Source organism: Malaclemys terrapin, chromosome 2 (assembly GCF_027887155.1).
Source record: "Malaclemys terrapin pileata isolate rMalTer1 chromosome 2, rMalTer1.hap1, whole genome shotgun sequence".
In the NCBI taxonomy this organism is placed as follows: Eukaryota; Metazoa; Chordata; order Testudines; family Emydidae; genus Malaclemys; species Malaclemys terrapin.
The window spans coordinates 174,913,419-174,938,440 of record NC_071506.1 but is presented as its reverse complement, the minus strand read 5'-3'; the positions used below and the strand labels follow the sequence as shown (position 1 = coordinate 174,938,440).

The following is a 25,022-nucleotide window of genomic DNA, read 5'->3' as shown; positions in this document are numbered from 1 at the left end:
AAAAGCCTTTGGCATATCTGCAAAGTCAATTTGAAGATGTTGAAATGGAGCAGCAAGCGGAGGTCTTCCACCCTTAATTTTGTTAAGAGGCGGAGCAGGTCCATTACGCTGACATGTGCTGCATGCTTTCACTATTGACAGGCAGTAGGGCTGAATGCCTGGAGCAGGCCAAAAGCGAGCGATGGTGTCCACAAGGGCGTGCGTGCCGTAGTGACCCCCCTTATCATGGTGCCAGCGAACTGCCACGGGGTATGTGGAGTGAGGGAGGCAGGCTCGGCCATCCGGCATAAGCCAGGTCCCTTTGACCAGAGTGGCTCCGAGGCTCTCCCACGACTGTAGTTCTGCAGCGGGTACTGGTACGGGGTACGGTGGAGTAAAGGAGGAGGCTGCAATAGCCAACATGGGCATGGCTAAGGGTAAGACGGCAGCCGTCTTGGCGGAGGCGTCAGCCAGGGCATTCCCACGGGTGACGGGGCTATCATCTTTAGTATGGGCCCGGCAGTGAACTACAGCCAGGACCGAGGGTTCTTGGAGGGCGTCCAAAAGCTTGTGGATGAGGGGGAGGTGCTGAATGGGTTTACCGGCAGCTGTCTGGAAACCTCGAAACTTCCAGAGGTGGATGTGACAATGCACAACTCCAAAAGCATACTTGCTATCAGTAAAAATGGTAACGGTCTTACCAGCGGCCAACTGGCAAGCTCGGGCCAGGGCATAGAGTTCGGCGGCTTGGGCTCCCCAGTTGCCTGGCAGTGAGGCCGCCTCTTGAATGTCCCATTCAGAGGTGACTGCATAACCGGTGAAACGCTTGCCATCAACATAGAAGGAGCTTCCATCCGAGAAGAGGATGCAATCAGGGTTGTCCAGTGGCACGTCAAACAGGTTGTCCCTTATCTGTAAGATGCTATAAACTACTTCCACACAGTCGTGCTGATCCTGGAGGACTGGCAGGTCAGGAAGCAAGGTAGCTGGATTAAGGGGCCCACACCTTTCAAAAATTAGGTTAGTGTCTTCTAAGAGTTCGGCCTCTAGCTGTTGTTGACGATGGGCCGAAAAGACTTGGGTTGTGCCCCTACGCAGAAGGGCTGACAAGGCATGAGAGGTCCAAACCGTGGTAAAATGACCCAGGGTCAGGCTCTTTGCCTTTGTGATCAGCAGGGCAGCTGCTGCCAGAGTCCGGGTGCAGGATGGGGTTCCCTGAGCGACAGGGTCGATCTGTTGAGAGTAAAAAGCAAGCGGGAAATGGTGGGGCCCGCTCAGCTGGGTAAGGACGCCCCTAGCAATTCCGCCCCTCTCGTGGACAAAAAGGTGAAAGGGTTTGCTGTAATTGGGGGGGCGGAGAGACATGGAGGAGGCCACACTGTCCTTGAGTAACTGAAAGGCTTGGATTGTGTCCGGGGACCACTGCAAAGGGTCAGGAGCAAGGTTAGCAGTGAGTCGGTGGAGCGGTTTGCTTAACTCCCCGCAGGACGGTAACCAGGGGCGACAGAAGCCAATTAATCCTAAGAAACTTCGAAGTTGTTTCTTGGTGTTTGTCAGAGGGCAGTTTTGGATAGTCTTTATGCGGACTGGGTCCATTTGTCTTCCCTCTGGGGTTAACAGGAAGCCCAGATATCGGACCTTCTGTGAGACCCACTGAATCTTGTTAGGGTCTACCTTGTGGCCTCTGGTGTGTAGGTATAATAAAAGTGCCTTACCATCGATGCGGAGGGCAGCTTCTTTGCGGTTACCTAATAGGATGTCATCTACGTATAGGACTAACGTGGATCCCTGCGGACTGGTGAAGCCTTCCAAGTCGTGGCGGAGGCATTGGCTGAAAATCGTGGGGCTGTCTCTGTAGCCTTGAGGAAGTCGTTGCCAGACATAACTTTGTCCCTCCCAGGTGAAACCAAAGAGATACTGAGAGTCTGGGTGTACAGGAATGCTGAAAAAGGCTGATTTTAAGTCAATAACAGTGAACCACTCAGCATCCCAGGGGATTTGGCTGATGATAGTAGCTGGATCAGGAACTACTGCATGAAGAGGGACCACATACTGATTAACAACCCATAGATCCTGTACAAAGCGCCAACGAATAGGGTCTCCGTCCTTTTTAGGAGGCTTTTTGACAGGCAGTATAGGGGTGTTACAGGGGGTGCGCTGAGGGCGGACTAGCTTTTGTGCAATGAATCCCTCGATAATGGGGCGGATGCCCTCCCGGGCTTCCAACGACAGGGGGTATTGAGGGACTGACGGGGGGGTTAAGGAGGGCTTCACTTGAATCCTTACTGGCTCTGCCGAAAGGAGCAGGCCAACATCAGTGTCAGAAATTCCCCAGAGGGTTAAAGGCAAGTCAGTGAGGTCAGGGGAGAGAGAGGGGGGGGGTTTCCCAATTACCCTGAGTTGGGGCCGAATCTCCTAACACTGTCATCAATAATCCTACCCCTTCAGGAGTGCAGGTTAAAGTAGCCTCAAGCTTACAGAGTAAATCCCGGCCCATCAAAGGGATCGGACAAGCTGGGGAAAAAAGAAAACGGTGAGAAAAACATTTATCAGTATAAATAACATTTAGAGGCAAAGTGAGTCCCAGAGACTGTGGGTTGCCCTCCACCCCAGTTGCAGTTTTAACCTCAGAGGATAGCCAGGGAGAGGGGGCATGATTTAAAAGAGAGAAAGTAGCTCCAGTATCAATGAGGAAGGAGACAGGCAGTCCCTGGACTGAAAGGGTTAGACAAGGCTCTTTGCTGGGAGGGGAGAAAGTGAGGAAGGAGCCGGCTAAAGACATTAAGGAAATAAGACCATCACATTGTTTGCCTTCGCCCCCGGGGTACCGTCATTGAGGAGGCTGAGTTTGCTGCAGCTGCTGCTGTTGCCCGTAGTTGATCCAGGCCTGGGGAACGGGCTGAGCTGGTGGTGCAGGGGTGTATTCGTCCCTGGTGTAAGTATCTGCGGATGCGACCGGACCCTTTGGGCGTCCCCAGGGGCATTCACGTTTAAAGTGACCGGGCTGTCTGCACTGAAAACAATTTCCTGGTGGCTGGGGTTGCCAGGACCCTCTTCCCCGAGCACCCTGAAATCCCCTGCCACGGCCACGGCCTCTGCCTCGAACACCGCCGTGAAAAGCTAAAGCCATCAACTTATATTCTTCCTTTTTCTCTTTCTTTTTACTACTTTCCCTTTCTTTCTCCCATGCAAAATCAGCTACGTCCAACACTGAAGTGACTGACTCACCTCCCCAACCAGGGCGAAACTTTAAGAAATAATCCCTTACAGGGGGCACTGACTGATTCACAAAAAACTAAATAAGAGTAGGGTGGTCTGCTTCTCTCTCAGGATCCATCTGAGTGAACATTCGGGCCCCCTCCAATAGCCTCGACCAGAACTTTCCGGGTGGCTCATCAGATTCCTGCCGAATCTGCATGAACTTAGCCTGATTAGGCGAGCGGCGAGCCATTTCTTTGAGTCTCTCTAACAATTGCTCTCGATCTGTTCGCAGCTGAGTCAGCCTTGGCTGACTCCAGTCTAGGGGATTCCAGCCAGCGGCTTGATCCCGCCTATCCATCCAAGTAATATTAACCGCATCGCTATCTCCCCATGTCCTTTCTGCCATCCACAATCTACTACGTTCCTCTCCGGTCAAAACTCTACTTAACAACTGATCTACATCCATATAAGTAGGATTATGACTTGAAAACAATCTTTCTAAAAGTTCTGTGATCTTTCGGGGATTTTCCCCAAAGGACCCTGACAACCGTCCCCATTCTTTCAAGTCCCATTCTAGCCATCCTTTATATTCCACAATATTAGTATGTTGTAACTGGCCATCATTGCCCACAAAAGGTTGGTCGTGCACCTGTAAAGGCATTTCTCTACTTACACCTTTATCACTCACAAAAGGTTTGGCGGAGGCAGCCTCTGGGCTATCCTCAGGGGAGGGGTATGCAATCTGCTGCATCTGCTTGATCTTTTGCCTAGTAATTACTCCTCCCGAGGTGTGCCCTTCCATTTCCCCCTTATCCCTCTGCAGAGATTCCGACCTGGAGTCCTGCAGATTCCCCTCTGCGCCCTGGAGAGAGTCCCCCTGCGGAGGAATAGGGGCAGGTGCAGTGGTGACCAACTCACGAGTCAAAACACGCCGTGGTTTACACCCTTCATCGAAATAACATGGAGGGGGTTCACTCTCGGGAGAATACCTGACTGCCATAATTTTTAAAGATTTCCACAGCTCTGCTGCTGTGTCCCAACAAAACCAGTAACATAACTGTCCCGGATGGTCTTTTTCGATCTGGCTCCTTACTCCTCTTAAGGCAGCCTGTTCGAAAGAGCCATACGAAGGCCACCTCATCTCCGGGTCGGCCAATACCGCGGTATACCCAGTCCAATTCCTTACACACAGTGTGTACAACTTCCTCCTAGACATTCCTGTCTGTACTGGGAGTTTCCCTTCGTTCCATAACTTATTTACAATCCCCAACGGACTCTCAAGAGGCACGCTAGTCCCTTGACCCATGGTGTCTGACAGGAGCCCTCCAACTGGCGTTTACCCTGCTGTCCAGTACACGACCCCTCAATATTGAATTGGCTGGGAGAAATCTCCCGTGGCGCCTGCCAATTCGTATATGAGTGGTCTGACCACTGGACAGAGGCACCGCACCAGAAGGAAATCCCGGACGAGCCCCCAAATTGTTAGGTAAAAAAGCAAGTCCTCACTCACCTCTCCAGCACCCGAGTTCGTGCGGAGTTGGTATGGGGCTCACAATCTGTCAGAGACCAGACACCAATTCGTTGATCAACGGGCTCACACTATCCTTAGCTTGAAAGGCTTCAGAGTAAGTGTGGCAAGTTTATTAGGGGTGAGCATCAATATTTATACACAGAAGTAAACAAAGTGATTAACAGATCATAATGGTCATGTATAATCAATCAAGATTCTACAGGATAAAACAGGTTAAAATGTAAATTCAGAAAGAGAAAAGGGGAGATGGCTACTTAAGGGGAGGGGGGTGTCATGAGTAGTTCGCAGGTCAGAACTTTGATTAAAAGTTCAGACAGAGACATCAAGTCTGGGTTAAGTTTAAGCTCATCAAAAGTTCAGACTCAACAGATGGATGGATGAGGGAGGAGATGAAACAACAGAAAATTATAAAGAGCTAGTTAAGGATTGCAGGGAAAATATATGAGCAGCAAAATGGCAGGATGAGCAAACAATGCCATACAGGTGTTGTTAATAGCATTACAGCACCGTGGCTAATTAATGGCTTGCATTGTGTCTTCCAGTAGACAACTAACCACGCTGTTACCGAGCCTAACAGTAGTGCTGCTGGGTTTTTTTCTGTGTAATGTTCTGGGTTTTTTGTCATTTCTCCTATTATTCCTAGGACAGTTAAGTAATGCTGGTGACTGGTCAGTTGCTTTCTAGGTATGCAAGACAGAACTGTGGGGGAAAAAACACTAGCTGAAATAAGAGAAAAACTCACTCTTCAGCATAAGCCTTAGAAAGTCAGCAACCAAACTTCCCCCTGGTATGCAAGAAAGGCATAGCATCATAAATTTAGACAAAGTTTAATGAGACAAACGAACCTACTGCAGGACACATACCTGTCAACCAACTTCTGGTTCCTTTGACATTTGAAGCACCAATATGGTAGCCAAAAGACCTGATTCTCCTCAAGTTACACTGCTTAAAGCAGAAGTAACTCCACTGAAGTTAAGGGGATTTCCCTGTCCCCCATTGCCCCCTCTAACCTCTGGTGGTCACCTAGTTACATCCAGTTTTGTCAATTTAGTCATTTTTCAACCCCGCCCTCCCCCCAGTAAATTCGAACACCCCTCTAATTTCAATTCCTGGGGAAAACACAACTGTCTATAGTGGTATAAAACCAACATAAATGAGAGGGGAATCAGGCCCAGAATGTTTAAGAGTTTATAGATATGCAAAGCAAGAAGTAGACATTAATAAATAAAAAGGGTTTTTTTTTAAAAAAAAGGTCTTTTATAAGAACAATGAAGAGGAAAGGACAATCACTACGTAATTAAGATCTTTAAGACAGCTGTTGGTAAAAAGCAGGTAAAGGAAGTCGTGGAGAAACTAAATATATATACACATCAACATTTGTGTTCAAATAATAGGTGTCCCAGGGTGATAAGGATATTATCTGAATAAGGACTCAATTCCGCAAGGGTGTAGGGAGAGTTGTGAGAACTGCCTGGAGCCAGAGCAGTTGTCTATGAAGAAATACTGGTGCATGGGGCTGGTTGAAAGCATTTTTTGTCTGTACCTATCACTGTGATAGCCTCGTCTCTCACTTTCTCCTAAGGTTAGCTATTCTACACTAAAAGCATTCTAAAGTGTATGCCTCAAGAGTACCTTGAAATAAGGAAAAAGGTTGTTATACAGACATTTGTGTTAACATAATTATACTTTAAGACACTGTGTCCTGACCATGGCCTCTGTCCACACACTGCACCAAGGCTTATTTCACTCTTACTCAGCAGTGCTTATTTCTGTGAAAACATAAATTTTTACTACGTTACTTAGCTCAGTCCGCGTTTCCACACCACGGGCCCAATCTTGCTCCTGTTGAATTTAATGGGAGCAGGATCCAGCCCTATTTGGAAGCTTATTTTTCTGATTGTGCTGAGAAAAAGCTGAGTGCTCAGCACTAGCTTCTCTACCTTTATTTTATCAACAGGCAGCAGAACTTTGAACCATAATTTAGAAATGGTTCCAACACCCACTAAAGTCAGCAGAAAATCTCCCATTGACACCAGTGGGAGTTGGATCAAGTCCTTACAGAGTATTGGGCAACTAATTTTTAAAAGACATATAGAAAGGGGGGACTGAAACAAATGTGGTACCAGTCTTAAAAAGAATAAAAGAGCTGTTCTGACAATCAATGTTCAGTAAGTCTAACTTCACTTAACATCGTTGTTTAGAGAGGGATGGAAGGGGGTGCTGTTGAAAAGGCTAGCTACTTTAAGATGGTCACACACAGCTTTTCTTTTGCAATGAAATAAAAAATTTGATCAAGTAACAATTTAAAAAATTACAAAATCTCATTTACCTAAACTGGAGACTAAACCTGTTGTTACAAATTGGAATTTAGAAAGACTGAACTTCACCTGAGGTATTCAACAAAGTAAGATTTATAAGCATTCATCTGTACTGAATTCCTAGATCATAAAAAATATGTTGAGTCACAATCATATTGTTCCAGTTCAAAATCAATGCAGACCAAAGTTAAAATATCTCTCTCATAGCAATATTCCATGGCTAATTACTTCTTAGATAGCTTATCTTTCTCTAGTGTCAACAGAGAAAATGTTTTAAGAAAATCATTTACAAAGGTTAGTGAACAAGGTTGTTAAAAAATGTAAGAGCATATCAAAAGGCAGAAAGACAGAGGTCAAAATTCTTCACTGATTCACACCTGGTACTATCTCATAAAAATTAATGGAGATGCAGGGAGTGTAAGCCAATGGAGAATGAAACTCATTGTATTTCAGGACATCAGGGGGGTCAGAGGAATGAAAACAGACAACATTATTGGTTTCTGCTTTCAGCTTCTGTTAGGTAAAAAAGCAAGTCCTCACTCACCTCTCCAGCACCCGAGTTCGTGCGGAGTTGGTATGGGGCTCACAATCTGTCAGAGACCAGACACCAATTCGTTGATCAACGGGCTCACACTATCCTTAGCTTGAAAGGCTTCAGAGTAAGTGTGGCAAGTTTATTAGGGGTGAGCATCAATATTTATACACAGAAGTAAACAAAGTGATTAACAGATCATAATGGTCATGTATAATCAATCAAGATTCTACAGGATAAAACAGGTTAAAATGTAAATTCAAAAAGAGATAAGGGGAGATGGCTACTTAAGGGGAGGGGGGGTGTCATGAGTAGTTCGCAGGTCAGAGCTTTGATTAAAAGTTCAGACAGAGACATCAAGTCTGGGTTAAGTTTAAGCTCATCAAAAGTTCAGACTCAACACTTCTATTTTCTTTTCCTTTATTATTTGATTTTTAATAAAGGAAAGGCCCATTGCAAAATCTTAATTTTGTGTGAGCTGTATTATGCAGAATTACATCAATACCTTTATATGACACTGAATTTTAGTATATTTTTTCTCATTTTGTTGCTGTTATAAAGTTTTTTTCTCCATCCAAGTTGTATTTTGACAAATCTTTTAGCCATTCCAAATATGCTAGAGATGTGTTAGACTTCTATTTTATGAGAATTTCTCATTTTGCTACTCAGGCCTGGTCTACACTATGACTTTAATTCGGATTTAGCAGCGTTAAATCGAATTAACCCTGCACCCGTCCACACAATGAAGCCATTTATTTCAAAATAAAGGGCTCTTAAAATCGATTTCTGTACTCCACCCCGACAACTGGAGTAGCGCCAAAATCGATATTGTCATTGCGAATTAGGGTTAGTGTGGCCGCAATTCGATGGTATTGGCCTCCAGGAGCTGTCCCACAGTGCACCATCGTGACCGCTCTGGACAGCAATCTGAACTCGGATGCACTGGCCAGGTAGACAGGAAAAGTCCCACGAACATTTGAATTTCGTTTCCTGTTTGCCCAGCGTGGAGAGCACAGGTAACCACAGATAGCTCAGCTCATCAGCACAGGTAACCATGCAGGCCGATAATTGAAAAAGAGCACCAGCATGGACCATACGAGAGGTACTGGATCTGATCATTATATGGGGAGAGGATTCAGTGCTTGCAGAACTTCGTTCAAAAAGACGAAATGCCAGAACTTTTGAAAAAATCTCCAAGGGCATGGTGGAGAGAGGCCACAATAGGGATTCAGATCAGTGCCGCGTGAAAGTCAAGGAGCTCAGACAAGCCTATCAAAAAACAAAGGAGGCAAATGGTCGCTCCGGGTCAGAGCCGCGGACATGCCGCTTCTACGCTGAGCTGCATGCAGTTCTAGGAGGGGCTGCCACCACTACCCCACCTCTGACCGTGGATTCCGAGGCGGGGATAATCTCATCAGCTACACCTGAGGATTCTGCGGACAGGGAAGAGGAGGAGGAGGAGGAGGATGAGCTTGCGGAGAGCACCCAGCACTCCATTCTCCCCAACAGCCAAGATCTTTTTCTCAGCCTGACTGAAGTACCCTCCCAACCCTTCCAAGCCAGTATCCAAGACCATGACCCCATGGAAGGGACCTCAGGTGAGTTTACCTTTTAAAATATAAAACTTGTTTTAAAAGCAAGTGTTTTTTTAATGATTACTTTGCCCTGAGGACTTGGGATGCATTCGCGGCCAGTACTGCTACTGGAAAAGTCTGTCAACGTGTTTGGGGATGGAGCGGAAATCCTCCGGGGACATCTCCATGAAGCTCTCCTGGAGGTATTCCAAAAGCCTTGCCACAAGGTTTCTGGGCAGTGCAGCCTTATTCCATCCTCCATGGTAGGACACTTGACCATGCCATGCTTGCAGCAAGTAATCTGGTATCATTGCATGACAAAGCCTGGCAGCGTATGGTCCCGGTGTTTGCTGGCATTCAAGCAACATTCGTTCTTTATCTCGCTGTGCAATCCTCAGGAGAGTGATATTGCTCATGGTAACCTGGTTGAAATACAGGAATTTAATTAAGGGGATGTGGGAAAGGAGGGCGCAGAAGCCGAAAGACAATGGCTTACCATGGCCGCATGCAAGCTGAATTCTGTTGCCCGGACCTGCGTCTGTGATCTCTAACACCAAAGCCACAGGCACTCAATATTAAGATGGAAAATGCGACCTTCTACTGAAATCACATGTGCTATGTAATGTGAACAGTGTTGTTCACCATGAAAGAGTATAAGCATTGTTCTGTAAAATGTATAATTTTAAAAACTTCTCTCCTTTTTCTCAACCCTCCCTCCAGCAGCTGCAAATTTTTCAAGACTCCTTCCTCCGTCCCGAAGGCTATCTCAGATAAGGCGGCGGAGAAAGAGGATGCGAGATGAGATGTTCACAGAAATAATGAATGCACCCGCAATGAAAGAGCTCATTTGAATGAGTGGAAGGACACCGTATCTAAATTTAGGAAAGATGCCAGTGAACATGAGGTCATGAGGGACGCTGGAGATGAGAGGTGGCAGGCTGCAACGCTGGGGCTGCTGCGTGATCAAACGGACATGCTCCGGCATCTGGTGGAGCTTCAGGAATGGCAGAAGGATAACAGACTGCTGCTGCAGCCGCTGTATAACCTCCCTCCCCCCTCACCATGTTCCATAATCTCCTCACCCAGACGTGTACGAACTCAGGGTGGGGGGGAGGCTCCGTGCACCCTCCCACTCCACCCCAGTGGACAGCCCAACCAAAAGGCTGTCATTATATTGAATTTTTTCAGTGGCCTTTTACTTCCCTCCTATCCTCCTCCCAAACCTCACCCAGATTACCTTGTGGGTTCTCTCCCTATGTTTATAATCAATTAATAAAGAATACATGATTTTTAAACGATAGTGACTTTATTTCCTTTGAAAGCAAGCTGGGGGAAGGGGGAGGGTGGGTTCCTTACAGAGAATGAGTTAATAAAGGGGGCGGGTTTTCATGAAAGAGAAACAAACAGAAATTTCACACTGTAGCCTGGCCAGTCATGAAACTGGTTTTCAAAGCTTCTCTGATGCACAGCGCTTCCTGGTGTGCTCTTCTAATCGCCCTGGTGTCTGGCTGCGCGTAATCAGCAGCCAGGCAATTTGCCTCAGCCTCCCACCCTGCCATAAAGGTCTCCCCCTTACTTTCACAGAGATTGTGGAGCACACAGCAAGCAGAAATAACAATGGGGATATTGGTTTGGCTGAGGTCTGAGTGAGTCTGTAATGATCGCCAGCGATCTTTTAAACGGCCAAATGCACATTTCACCACCATTCTGCACTTGCTCAGCCTGTAGTTGAACAGCTCCTGACTCCTGTCCAGGCTGCCTGTGTATGGCTTCATGAGCCATGGCATTAAGGGGTAGGCAGGGTCCCCAAGAATAACTATTGGCATTTCAACATCCCCAACGGTTATTTTCTGGTCCGGGAAGTAAGTCCCTTGCTGCAGCCGTTTAAACAGACTAGCGTTCCTGAAGACGCAAGCGTCATGAACCCTTCCCAGCCAGCCCACGTTGATGTTGGTGAAAGGTCCCTTGTGATCCACAAGTGCTTGCAGCACCATTGAAAAGTACCCCTTGCGGTTTATGTACTGGGTACCCTCGTGCTCCGGTGCCAAGATAGGGATATGGGTTCCATCTATTGCCCCACCACAGTTAGGGAATCCCATTGCAATAACGCCATCCACTATGACCTGCACATTTCCCAGAGTCACTACCTTTCGTAGCAGCACCTCAGTGATTGCTTTGGCTACTTGCATCACAGCAGCCTCCACAGTAGATTTGCCCACTCCAAATTGATTCCCGACTGACCGGTAGCTGTCTGGCGTTGCAAACTTCCACAGGGCTATCGCCACTCGCTTCTCAACTGTGAGGGTGGCTCTCACCTTGGTATTCTGGCGCTTCAGGGCAGGGGAAAGCAAGTCACAAAGTTCCAAGAAAGTGCCCTTACGCATGCGAAAGTTTCGCAGCCACTGGGAATCGTCCCACACCTGCAACACTGTGCGGTCCCACCAGTCTGTGCTTGTTTCCCGAGCCCAGAATCGGCGTTCCACGGCTATAACCTGCCCCATTAACAGCATGATCTCCAAAGCACCGGGTCCCGCGGTTTGATAGAATTCCATGTCCATATCCTCATAACTCTCGCCGTCGCGCTGCCGTAGCCTACTCCTCGCCGCCTGGTTTTGCAGGTTCTGGTTCAGCATAAACTGCACGATAACGCGCAAGGTGTTTACAATGTTCATGACTGCTGTCTTGAGCTGAGCGGGCTCCATGCTTGCCATGGTATGGCGTCTGCATTATTCACCCAGGAAAAAGGTGCCAAACGGTTGTCTGCCGTTGCTTCCCTGGAGAGGGGGGAGGATATACCCAGAACCACCAGCGACAATGTTTTTGGCCCCATCAGGCATTGGGATCTCATCCCAGAATTCTAATGGGTGGAGGAGACTGCGGGAACTATGGGATAGCTATGGGATAACTACCCACAGTGCAGTGCTCCAGAAATCAACGCTAGCCCCAGTATATGTACGCACACCACCGAATTAATGTGCTTAGTGTGGCCGCATACATTCGACTTTATACAATCTGTTTCCAAAATTCTAATTATATAAATTCGGATTAATCCCGTAATGTAGACATACCCTAAGAGACATACTAGTACCCATTCCTTGGCATATGTTGAAAGATTTAATTAATCTACTAAGTCTAAGTATATAGACCAGGAGGCAGAGGAAGTTATATCTATTCATAATTGTTACCTTTGCATATACTGCTCCAGTACTTCTGTAATTTGTGACAAAAATATTATGTGGGACAGTTTTTAGCTGATGATTTGTAGCATTTGCACAGTTTACTTTGATTAGCAAAACCTGAGGTATTTTGATAGTCTGGTACCCAGTAATATCTATTTAAGATTTTCTTGTGAAAAATTGTAAAGATAATGAACCGGATGTTCTGCAATCTTTCTTCTTGATCTTCTTCAGTCAATGAAATATGTTTCCATTTTACCTTATATCTCATGTTAGTGCGTACAACAATGTGGTTTGTGTATATTGCCCAAAAGGTATCTTTTAATACCAAATTTAAGAAAATCTTTAAATGGAGACATTTGTTTGTTTTTCCACATATGGCCTAATTGCTATTATATAATTCATAAAAAAAAGCCACATAACAGGGACAAGGCACAAATGATATATTTTGTATAAGAAATGGAACAAAACTGCCAGTAAAAATTAAAGCTGTTACTCTGTATATTTGTCTTTGCAGTCACAAGTTTGTAGTATTTGTACTGTCAACTTAAACTTTTCATTGTTCCATATGAGGCTGAATATTGAATTTGATAAACCTCCGTAATACGTTTTATAATAAAAGAGCTAATTTAATCTTTGGAATTACTCGTTTTTTTTAATAGATAGCTCAAAAATCCCAAATAGATCTCATATTTAATAAAATTCTACATTTTTAGTCACAGACTATTTTGTGAAATGTGTACTGTCCTAACTGTGACATTGCATAATCTAAGAAGACCATGTGAAACCGAAACTAATGTGAGGAAAAAAAAGAAACAGGAATGTTTTTGCTCTTAGAATAGATGGTTTCCATCACATCTCAAGAGGAAGACTAAAGCTCTATTTTGAAAATATCGGATATTATTTCAAATTACCTAAGAGACTTAGGAAAGACAGGTTTGGCTATGTGTATTTTTTCCATCCTTGGAAACTACTATTTTGTAAAAATTATGTGTTGGTAACTCATCACTATCTGTTATTATAAAGAACAGAAATTGATTTTTAATATAAAAATTGTCAGAGGGCAAAATTGTTTAATGGGCAGGAATGACAGTCTGAGAAAAAAATTAATCAGATTATCTTCACACACCAGGGTACTTAGATGCCCAGAAGCAGGGCATTTATTTTTCCAACCTAATCACTGGTCGTAGCTGGACTTCCCCTTTGGATTTGGGATTTTTGTTTTTGGATTTTTTCATACTCCAAAATACTCTTTTTGGGAAGTCAGTGTTGCTCCCCCTATAAAATAAATAAGCCAATCAATACCCAGCGAGCCAACAAGAGGAGCACAGCTGGGTAGGGGAGGTAAGGCTCTGGTCTAGGGGCCTGCTGCAGATTGATTTCAATGGGCCTTGGAACAGGCTCTCAACGGGGGAGTCCATAGCCCGCACTCTAGGCTACAGGCTGCCCCCAGCACAGTGCTGGGCACAGACACGTCCGGGGAGCAGCTGCAGCCCTAAGCCCCGCCCCAGCACTTCAGGGGGCTTCCGCCTGCAGCAGGCCCCACCCCTCAGCGCCCCGCCCCTGCCGCACGCGCTTCCCCGCGGAAGCCCCGCCCCCAGGCCGTGTCTGGTTGACCCTTCAGGAGGCTAGAAGCATCAGGACGTCAGGGCGCATGCGCAGTGTTTGAAAGCGATGGCGGCGGTCACGGAAGAGGCGATTCGGGAGAGAGTCAATCTGCGGCATCAGAACCTCGGTAACCAGCTCCCATCCTGGGGGGCGCTGCTCCTATAGGAGGGGGTGGCAGGGATGGTCGCCGGAGGCAGCAGCCTGGAGATGAAGACAGTAGCTTTCCTCGCTGGCGGTTAAAACCGTTAATACGGCGGCACTAGGCGGGTTGGAAAATAAGAGGCGGGGCTTGTGTAGTGGTCCCGCCCCCAGAGCACCGCTGACCAATGGGAGGAGACGGTTGACAGCAGCTGGGGCTCCCCTTTCTCGCCCTCTCCTATCCGGTGTGGCTGCCTCAGGCGGGCCGAGGGTCTGTGGGGGGCGGGGCTAAGACTCGCTGCACGCGCCAGTCAGGAGCTGCCCGACCCCTCCTATGGCGGTGGGTGAATGAGGGCGTGGCCACGGCTGGGCGGGGCTGGGGTCCCCCATCACGCTGCTCTTGCTGGTGACAGCTGGGCCCTGTGGTTGGTTAGATGCCCCCCAGCACCAGGTTAGCAGGGATGCGGCATGGGGCAAGGCCCCTGAGCAGGGACACTTTGGAGACCAGGAGCCCCCGAACAGGAACACGTCAGAAGCGGGAGCCTGCAGCTTGGCCCCGACGCCCAGACCTTCTCGCAGTACTCGGCTTCCCCGTCACAGGGCTGTGCCCATGTCTGCTGCTAGTGGCTGCCCGGCCTGCTGCTATGGCACAACAGGGGAGGGCATCACCGCCGCCCCAAGTGGTTGAGGCTTGGGACCGTGGTGATGATGGTCACGATTTGATTGCTGCCTGTGATCCTGGTGGTGGCCACGTGCGTGTGTGGACATGCTTGGTTACACAGGTAATTGCCGTGAGCCCACCCACGTGTTCAAACTGTCCTGGATTTTAAAATGGCAGCTATTGTGATCGGAGCAGCCTAAATCCCACATCGTAAGGGAGGGGGCAGAGATGACTTTATACCACCTTTAGAGCTCCCTGATTCTACACAGGGGGCTGGTCCTGTGGCAGACAGATACAGCTGTCATAGTCCAGCTGTGCTCTGGCTGTGCCCCTCTTCCCTTGACCGTGCCCACATGCTCCCTACAGCAGGGACTGTGGAGGCAGTATATCACTGGTTAGGTGTTTAACTAGAGGAATCCCCAGTTAACTGATATATGGTGATTTTACAGTAGACTGTGTAGGAGGATCTGGTCCCCTCTCATGTTTCTTGTCCCATAAATATCTGGTGGCCTCCAAATTATTAGAGCCAGAATCCATTGCTTTATGCCATCTATTAAAGCTGCTGGGAAGCCCCACTTTCAAGCAGAAAAAAGTGGAGTATTAGGGTACATCTACATGGGAATAAAAGACCCCAGCATAGCCACAGCTGGTCCAGCTCAGCTAAATTGGGCTGCAGGGCTAAAAATTGCTGTATAGACATTTGGGCTTGGGCTGCAGCCCAGGTTTTGGGACCCTCCCCCCGCATGGGGTCCCAGAGGTTGGGCTCCAGCCTGAACCGAAACATCTACACAGCAATTTTACAACCTGAGCTCTGGGAGCCTAATTCAGCTGACTCGGGCCAGCCATGGGTGCTTAATTGCTGAGTAGATGTACCCTCAGAGTCCAATACTGCTGTCACTTAAACTAGTTTTAATCCAAAGTAACTTTGATAAAATTAAATGTATTACTCTGGTTATACACCAGTGTATCTCATAGCATTATATAGCCCAGCAGCTGTAGTGGCTCATGCCACGATGAGCATAATCTTTCACTTCTTTGCAACTCATAGTCATTTATTCCAGTGCAAAGCGAGTGTAATACTCTGCAAAAATGGAATCGGTAGATGAGTACATAAGATGGAGGCCCTTTAGCCAGTAAAACTACCTTTCCTTTCTCACTTCACTTCCAGTCAGGATAGTGTAATCAGACTGATCTTTTTTCTTTAATTGGTATACCATCTGTGCACTTGGTACTATATGAAATTAGAGAAAGATCAGTTGCTGGTTTGAGTACCTCACAATCCTAATTAGACTAGCACGGATAAAACATAGCGCATTGACTTACTAAGTGAAGATCCAAACTCAAAGGGATGCAGATATCTTCCTTTGTGTTTTCCAACGCACTTCTCCCTAAAGTGGGTTAACATTAAAAGACCCCTAGAAAAAGCATATCTTAGGAGTGCCTAAGTGTCGAGAACGAGAAATAAGTTGGCATGCTAGACATGAAAAGAAGTAGCTTGGAAGAACAGACTGTTTTAATTCAATTGTAAATTGGGAAAAGCTCTGGGCAACAGTAACCTGACTTTAGATGTACAAAGACAGTACTGTGTGGTTCTCTTGCAATGATAACAGCTAGAAACTTCGGGACAAATTTTGGTTGCCGCTTAACAAATGTGCAATATGGGAAATGGCACAAAGAGCCTTCCCTTGCCAGCTCTTGCATGGTCCACATAAGGATCAGGGAGAATTGCATTTGCTGTACTTGAGGGGCATATAACATCCCAAAGATGCATTGTGGATGATAGACGGATCTATCAGTGCTGTACGCTGGCAAGCCATATGCGAGATGGAGGAGGAAGTAAGCTGCACCCTACAAAGAAATGAAATAGTGGGCATGCAGCATCTATATCAGAGGTGGGCAAACTACGGCCCGTGGGACCCTCCTTTCTGGGCCGAGAGGCTAGCCCCCGGCCCCTCCCCTGCAGCCTCAGCGTGCCGTGCCGCCGGCACAATGCTCTAGGCAGCCGGGCAGTGCAGCTGCAGAGCCGCGGCCTGATCCGGTGCTCTGTGCTGCGCGGTGGTGTGGCTGGCTCCAGCCAGGTGGCGCAGCTGTAGCGCCATCAGCCACCGGTGCTCCAGGCAGCACGGTAAGGGGGCAGAGGGCGGGGGTTGGATAGAGGGCAGGGGAGTTCAGGGTGGTGGTCAGAGGGCGCGGGTGTGGATAGGGGTCGGGGCAGTCAGAGGGCGGGGAATGGGGGCTTAATGGGTGCAGAGGTCCCGGGGGGCAGTCAGGAAGGAGGGGGGGTTGGATGGGGCAGCGGGGGGCAGTCAGGGAGAAGGAGTGGTTGGATGGGGCGGGGTCCTGGGGGGGCAGTCAGGAATGAGAGGAGGGGTTGGTTGGGGTGGCGGGGGGCATCAGGGATGGAGGTTCTGGGGGTGGACAGGGAGTGGGGGGGCTGGATTGGGCAGGGGTCCTGGGGGAAGGGAGGGTCAGGGAACGGGGGCGGGCAGGGGCCGGGCCATGCCTGGCTGTTTGGGGAGGCACAGCCTCCCCCAACCAGCCCTCCATACAATTTCCGAAACCCTCAGGCCAAAAAGTTTGCCCGCCTCTGATCTATATGCTTAGGAACTCCCAGTGGTGTAAGGGTGGTTGATTCAGCGTTGCTATGCTCAGAAGCTCCCAATGTTTCCTTTAGTGTGGTATGATACCACGTTTCCACTGTGGGCCTATCTACACTACCGCTTAAGTCAATGTAACTTAAGTCACTCAGGAGTGTGAAAAAATCACCCTTTTGTGACGCAGGATACAGCGACTTAAAGGATGTTTACACTGCGCTGTGTTGCTGGGAGATACTCTCCCACTGACCTCTCGTTGAGGTGTAGTAATTATGCCGATAGGAGAGCATCTTCACCAGATGCGCTACAGCTGCGCCACTGTAGCATGATAGTGTAGACTAGCACTTAGTGTGGGTTGTACCCACAGCACCCAGCTGTACCCTCTTTTTCCCTCCCTTCTTCAAATCAAGCCTGGATTCTGCAGTATTTAATGGCTATAGAAGAGTGGACTCATTACTGATGTAACCCCTTATGGCTGGGTGTGGGTATTAACTCTTTGCTCATCTAGCGCTCCCTGCTGACATCCATTCTGGCTCTGCAGTGTCTATTCTGTGATTCAGATCTCCAGCCAGGCCACATTAAAGTCTCTCCTCTTTGACAGTATCAACATCCCAAAGAGACCTTGTCCCACACAGCACTGGTAATCAATATGACATCTCCTGCCCTTCCAGGGCTCCTCTTCCATTCCCTTTTTCTGTCAGAATACTGGCTCTAGGACTTTTCCCTGGAGTATTTTAACCAAACTCAAAAGCAAAATACAAACCAAAACGAAAGCAACTTCTGCCCCTTCCCTCAGGTTTAAATTTTTAATCCATTCTGGAGTCTCCCCCAGCTTTCTATTCTTCTGGAGAATGCTCCCTCTCACAAGTTACTTCCCTGGAGCCTTGCCTCTTCTTTGGATCTTCCACTTCTGTCTGTCCCTAATATTGTCTGCCTATCGGTTGTTTTTTATCAAGTCCACTCTAGGAGTTCCTCCTTTCACTCTGCCATCAGATAAACTCCCTCCTGGAGTTCTTCAGTTGAGTGCCATGCTGGATTTCTTTCCTGGAGGTCCAGGTCCTGCCTTTTTTTTTTTTTTCCTCCCCCGCCCCGTGCTTACCGGCAGAGCATGCTCCATTCCAGTGACATCTCTGTACCTCCTGCATACAGTCTCTGGTACTCAGAGAGGGGCTGCAGAGGTCTTTCCATGTAGCCTCCTTCTGCTTTGGTCTTCCTCCTTTTATAGAAACCACCCAGCTCCTCCCTAGCCAAGCTTCATTTTTAAATAGGCCTAGCCCACCCTGTAGGTGAAATCAGGTATGTTAATTCGCCTCACCAGCCCACCTTAACTGGTTCACCATCTGTGTGAGGTAAATGCCCCCATACAATGGCATTGTGCTCCCTATCTAGCATAGAAATCTTCCTGCTCACTGTTGCTTTTGTATGACTGAGCAGACTTTTTACAAGAGTGACTGTGCCACCTTTTCTTTTTAACTGCAACTGCACACAGAGGAGAATAGATGGCCATTTAATTTTTTTTCGTGGGTGAATACCCACTTCGTCAGACGCATGCGAAAGCTTATGCTCCAATACTTCTGTTAGTCTATAAGGTGCCACAGGACTCTGTTGCTTTTTACAGATCCAGACTAACACAGCTACCCCTCTGGCATTTAATTTCTTCTTATTCAATTCTGACATCCCTGAGCCAGTGGTGTAGTCCTGGAAGGGCATCTACCAGAATGCCCCCACCAGCATGAACTCACACACATGGTGCTTGTAGGGTCATGCTGTGGGGAGGATGCCATTTTGCCCTAAAATGGCATCCTCCATGTGGGGGTGACCTTGCATGTACAATTTACGTGAGTTCCTGCTGTGCGGAGGATGCCATTTTGCTCTACCAAATGCCATCTTTCATGTGGCATGACCTTGCAATGCATCATGCTATGGGGAGCATGCCATTTTGAGAACAAAATAGCATCCTCCATGCAGCAAAAGTGCTGATCCACTCTTCTGCCGTGATCCGATCTCACTACAGAACAGCCCTGAGCACATCACTAATAATACTTTTATGTTCTTTGATCTAGGGATATCAGGTCAAGCACATTCTGTGAGGGTTTGATCCAAAAGGTGCTAAATGTCTGCAGCAAGGTGCTGAGCACCCTCATGTCCCAGTGATTTCTATAGGAACAGTATATGATCAGCAGGTGCTTACAGTCCATCACAGTCCAGCCCCACATGACCTGCAGTTGGGTTTTTTGGCCATTTGGTTATTTATCTGATGAAATATAAGCTGTTTCTGCTAAAAGAACTAGGGAAGAGGTTTTGTTTCATCACATAGACCCAGAAGACAAGTACAAAAAAGCTGGTTGGGTACATGCCAATAAATCCATTAGACTGTGGCATAACTGTTTGGTTAGAAACTAGATTTTAGTGTAGTAATTTAGTGGCTTCGTAAGAAACTGCCACAGATCTATTTAGTTGAAATAGGTATAATCTGTTCACAAGTTGATATAGATGTAATCTGACTGCAAGAAACATACCGTAATTTACAGGTGCACCCTTCTTTGGCCACATGTGAATGTCATTAGAATTTTGAGACTGGAAGCGGAAGTGTTGCTTTCTGTGGGATTATCCTCTGCCTTTATGGCTTAATTTCCATGCAGACAGCTTGGTGGGGAGCAATACAGATGGAAGGTGTATTATCTTTATCTAGGTCCTCTTTGCAGTTCTACCAAGCAGCATATCCGCAGGCAGTTTTTAAAATCTGCCCTCATAGGCACAAGGAGGCCAATCCCTGACATTGTTAGCTCCACTTGCCAATGATAAATATTCTCCAAGTCATTGACACACACACACAATCCTAAAATCACAAAAAAAATTAAACATGCATCTTGCATTGTCTGTCACTTCAATATCAGGTGTATTTAAAAGAATTAGAATAATTTCAATAACTTAATTTTTCTTATGATCAGTATATTCAGGTTTCACATTTTCTCATTGTAGCTGATGTCCGATCATTGTCTCTTCCTGGAACTTATCATGAAAAGATTACTCATTTAGGAAATTCTCTGAAAAATTTCACTCGCCTAAAATCCTTAGACCTCTCTCGCAATGCATTGGTTAGCTTGGAGGTATGTTTTTTGTTTATTTTTTTTAAATGATTATTTAAGATGTATATAACAGGAACTGGGTTGGGTCTTGAAGTCATGGAGAAGGGACAAGAGGATTGGGGGAGTCGTATTGAGGGTTTTATGGAGGTTGGAACAATATCGGGTTTTTTTGTGCTTTGCAAACCTGGTACCTTATGGAAAAATAATGGAGGGTACAGGTGAAGGGGGAGCCAGTTTACCTTCTGATAAACTTGAAATTCGGTATCTGTAAAGAAAATAAGTATTTTGTGAGCAGGCTCACTACCTGTTCCATTACCAGCCTGGCATGCAGATCCTGATTTAGTCCCTGATCCTGCAAACACTTTTTTTTTCACAAGTAAATGGAGTTGGATGGCTTTGGAGGATTGGTAACAGAATAAAGAGTGTGTTATCTCCAAATGACAATTTTGAATCTAATTTGGATTAGTGGTCAAAAATTATTTTCTGGTGGTTGTTCAGAGCATTGTGTGAAATGATTTTGTAGTTTTAGTCTATTCCAAGTGGGCTGGAGTCCAGATTATAATTGGCACCCTTGGTCATAGTCTCAGCAAAAGCTGGCATGGAGTCTGAACTAATATATTAAACTTACAGGTTTTCTTTCTCGAAGACTGTGGCATTTCAGTGATTTAGTATGGGGAAATGTGCATTGCCAAGCCTGTGCTATAGCTCCTTTGTAGTTGAAGGAGGATTTTAGTTTCAAGTGCTATCAATCCATCACCTTTTTCAGGTTAAAAAGACTTACACTCATGCTTAATTTAAATACAAGAGTTCAACCAGTGTCATCGGGACTCTTCATGTGGGTAAAAATAAGCATGTGCTTAAATCTTTGCAGGAACAAAGTGTAAGTGTGTAATCGCTTATCTCAACCCTTTTTGTGAAGAACAGCATCAATATACTATATTACTTTATTTTACATAATATCTGTAACATTTCTTGATAGCTTGAAGAGCTCAAATTGATGAATGTCAATACTTGAGGTACTCAGTTCACATTTAAATTTCAGCACTCTTAACTAATTGTTCATCTTGCTCAGCAAAATAATGTTAACTTCAAAAATGTTTTAAGTGTCACTAGAAATTTTTAAATATTTAAAGATGCCACTAGAAGACAGAAGGGCTTTATATGCACATAACAGATATGGCATGGGCAGCAGTTATTAAGTTGTCCCCAAGTGCTCTACCACTCAGCTACAACCCTTGTCTGGAAGGAATATCTTCTTGGAGGATAGTTTTGACAAAGCCAAAAAGAATAACAAATAATGTCACTTGTGATGTGTGTTTGTGAGGTTTTTAAAAATGTTCATGTGTGCACTTGAACTTGGACTGAGACCAGCAACTCATTTCACATAGGCCACCAAACAGCTACAGGCAGATGGTAAAGACTATTAAATCACTAGTTGCCTGGCTTTGATTTATATCAATGACCTAGTGTATTTCACTCTATGAAAACGTAAAGTTTATTCAAGTCATATGTGAGTACAAACTAATATGGTTTCTATTTTCTATACATTAACAGGGTATTCAGCATCTCATATTTTTAGAAAAGCTCAATCTTTATTACAATCACATTTCATCACTATCAGAAATATTTCGACTTCATAGTTTAACTGCTCTCAAGGATGTGGACCTCCGTCTGAACCCTGTAGTTAAAAATGAGTCTGATTATCGTCTTTTTGTTGTGCACATGCTTCCTAACCTTAGACGATTAGGTAAGTACAATTCAGAACTTAACTTGAGTTCTTGAAATTTTAGATATAGTATTAAGTATCTTATATGAAAGAGAAATATATATGTGTATGTATTGAGAATATGTCTGTGGCGTGTGATTTATGCAGTTTATTCCATATGAGTGCCAATGAAACCTTTATACCATGTCCACATTTATTCTTTATAGGCTATATATGTACTTTTAAGAATGTGGTTTTGGTAGTATTTCTTAAATGTATGGAACAACTTTCCAGGTGGAGGGATACCTTTGTTACCATAATAATGGCTAGTTAAATGGTCAGTAGGACTTCTGATACCCGTTTTTATTTATAACTTTTAAAAAAATATGAAAGAATATGATTAGATTAGAGAGGAAGGCTAGGCCAGTGATTAAAGAGCTAGCCTGAGACCCAAGGTCAGTTTCCTGCTCTGCCACAGGCTTCCTGGGTGACCTTGGGCAAGTCACATAGGTCCAGATCCACAAAAGTATGTAGGCTCCTAACTTATGAAATCAGTGGATGTAAGGAATCTAAATACATTTGTGAATCCGAGCCTTAGTCTCTATGCTTCAGTTCTGTAGCTGGGAAATAGAGAGAGAATAGTACTTCTCTGCCTCACTGGATGTTGTGAGGATAAATACATTAAAGACTGTGAGATGCTCAAATACTGTGATAATGGGGGCCATATATGTACCTAAGATATCTAGATAGATTGACTGGAAACCATCTACCTGTGCACATAGCTAACCTGTTTTTATTACCATCATGCTTGTGCTTCTTTGTGAATGCAACTTTTCTTAAATTAAACTGTAAGCTCTTTGGAGCAGGATTTTTATTTATTTTTATTTTTTAATTGTGTGTTGGTTCAGGAATCAGTAGGAGCCATGTGCTGTACCAATAGCGTGAAGTGACAGATTTAGCACATAGCTCCAGCAGCATTCTGTGGCAGATGTGACATTACCAGCTTAGTGAATGTTAGGGTCTGAGACAGAGCCAATGTCATTTATCAGCAGCAGGGCTGGCTGTTGCATGAACTTCATTATTTAAGTTCAAAGCTGATGTGCAAAAACCTTCATAACATGGTTATTTGGGGGTATTCAGTACTTTGTTAAACAATTATAGATCATTCCATTATCCCATTGCAGATTTTTTTTAGTGCAAACAGTTTTATAGAGACTTTACGGATGTGATTTTTCTAATGTGCTCACCACTGGTCTAACTTAGCTCCCATTGTCTTCAGCGGTAGAAGAATAAGGCCAACACTGAGAGCTTTTGAAAATCCCACTCTATTTTTAGTATGAAAAAAACATTACCAAGGTTGACTTTGTGTTTTGAAAATGCAAAATACTTTTTCTGACTAAAGATGTTTTGAATAAAGGTTCAGAGTAAACATTTTGTAATATGAATGGGTGCTCTATTCTGTTATGCTTTTGTATCAATATTTTCTATGAACATATGATTTGATAAATTAGACACACAAATTAGACACACAGCTACTGCACAAATTAACTGTATACGTAAATGTTTTGATAAGAAAGCTTACTGTTTCCTCCTTGCATTTATTTGTATTTCAAACTTTTTGATAATGCTTATCAAGACTTGTGCCCACAACTAACCTATTATTAGTGGATACGTAGGGAAGAAAACCATATCCTGCTCCCTGTAGGATTCTGTTAGCTTCTGTGAAGCAATCCAACAGTTATACCAAAACAGAAGAACTAACTATTTAAAATATCACTCTGAGAACTTGTCTTTTCCCCTTCCCATAGAATTGTTCAGAACAGTGACCCATTTTCAGTAGTGTCTGTAGCTTTGCGTATCTTTTGCTGTCAATAGTGTAGTTTGTGGCTTTGTAAGTTAAAAGATTTAAGTATCAGGATCCTTTAAAAGGGAATGTTGGTTACATGCAGCTATATTACCAGAGCAAGATGTTAACTTTAAAAAGAAAAAAAAAAAAAAAACATGCCAAATACAAACCTCCCTTTAACTACTCAACAAAGTGACAAAAGTTAATTGTCCTAATTTTCTTTGTATAATGGTCATTACGGCCATCTTCCCCTCCTGCTAGCTTTAGAACAGAATTCACTTATGTCTATGTGAGTGGAGTTGCCAGTCAGCCCCTAATATAAAGCTCTATTTTCATTGTGGAGTCAAAGGGAGAAATCTTGGCCCACTCGAAATCAATAGAAGTTTTGCTGTTGACTTCAGTGGAGTCAGGATTTCAACTAAAAGGTTATGGCTCATGGCCTCTGGTTTCATTAACGAAAAGGTACGGTAGAACACCAGAGTTACGAACTGAGCAGTCAACCACACACCTCATTTGGAGCCGGAAGTACGCAATTAGGTAGCAGCAGACACAAAAACAAAACAAAAACCTCACAAATACAGTACAGTGCTGTGTTAAACGCAAAGTATTAAAAAAAAAGAAAAAAAAAAAAGAAAGCAGCATTTATCTTCTGCATAGTAAAGTTTCAAAGCCGTATTAAGTCAATGTTCAGCTGTAAGCTTTTGAAAGAACTAATGTTTTGTTCAGAGTTATGAACATCCTCCATTTCCAAGGTGTTCTACTGTAATTCCAAATTCACATTACATGAACCCATGAGCGGTAGGTGGAGCCCCCCGTTGGGGAGGCTAGCCCCCAGCTCCGCCCCTTTGCCCAAGGCCCCTACAGCCAGAGCCCTAAGGGCTCCTCCTTGTGGCCGGAGCCTGCCCCTGCAGCCAGAGCAGCCCTGTGCTTTCCCCCCTCCCCCATAGTCCGAGAAGCCCCGGGCCAGCTGGAGCCCCCCCACAGCACTGTGCCTTCACAGACCCCAAGCTGCCCTGTGTAAAAATCTCTTGTTTCTTCTCTTCCAGGAGAAGAACCTTAGCTTTTGATAT

General features: G+C 45.4%; 1 protein-coding gene across 1 annotated transcript in view; it reads left to right on the top strand.

Moving 5' to 3' along the window:
* The first annotated feature begins 13,919 nt into the window (after positions 1–13,919).
* Positions 13,920–25,022, top strand: part of CEP72 (centrosomal protein 72) — a 54,025-nt gene continuing 42,922 nt past the window's right edge. Inside the window, exons 1-3 of the mRNA XM_054020935.1 lie at positions 13,920–14,046; positions 20,295–20,422; positions 21,956–22,148. Of these exons, the coding sequence (XP_053876910.1) occupies positions 13,986–14,046; positions 20,295–20,422; positions 21,956–22,148 (382 nt within the window). The 5' untranslated portion in view covers positions 13,920–13,985. The remainder of the gene's footprint in view (positions 14,047–20,294; positions 20,423–21,955; positions 22,149–25,022) is intronic.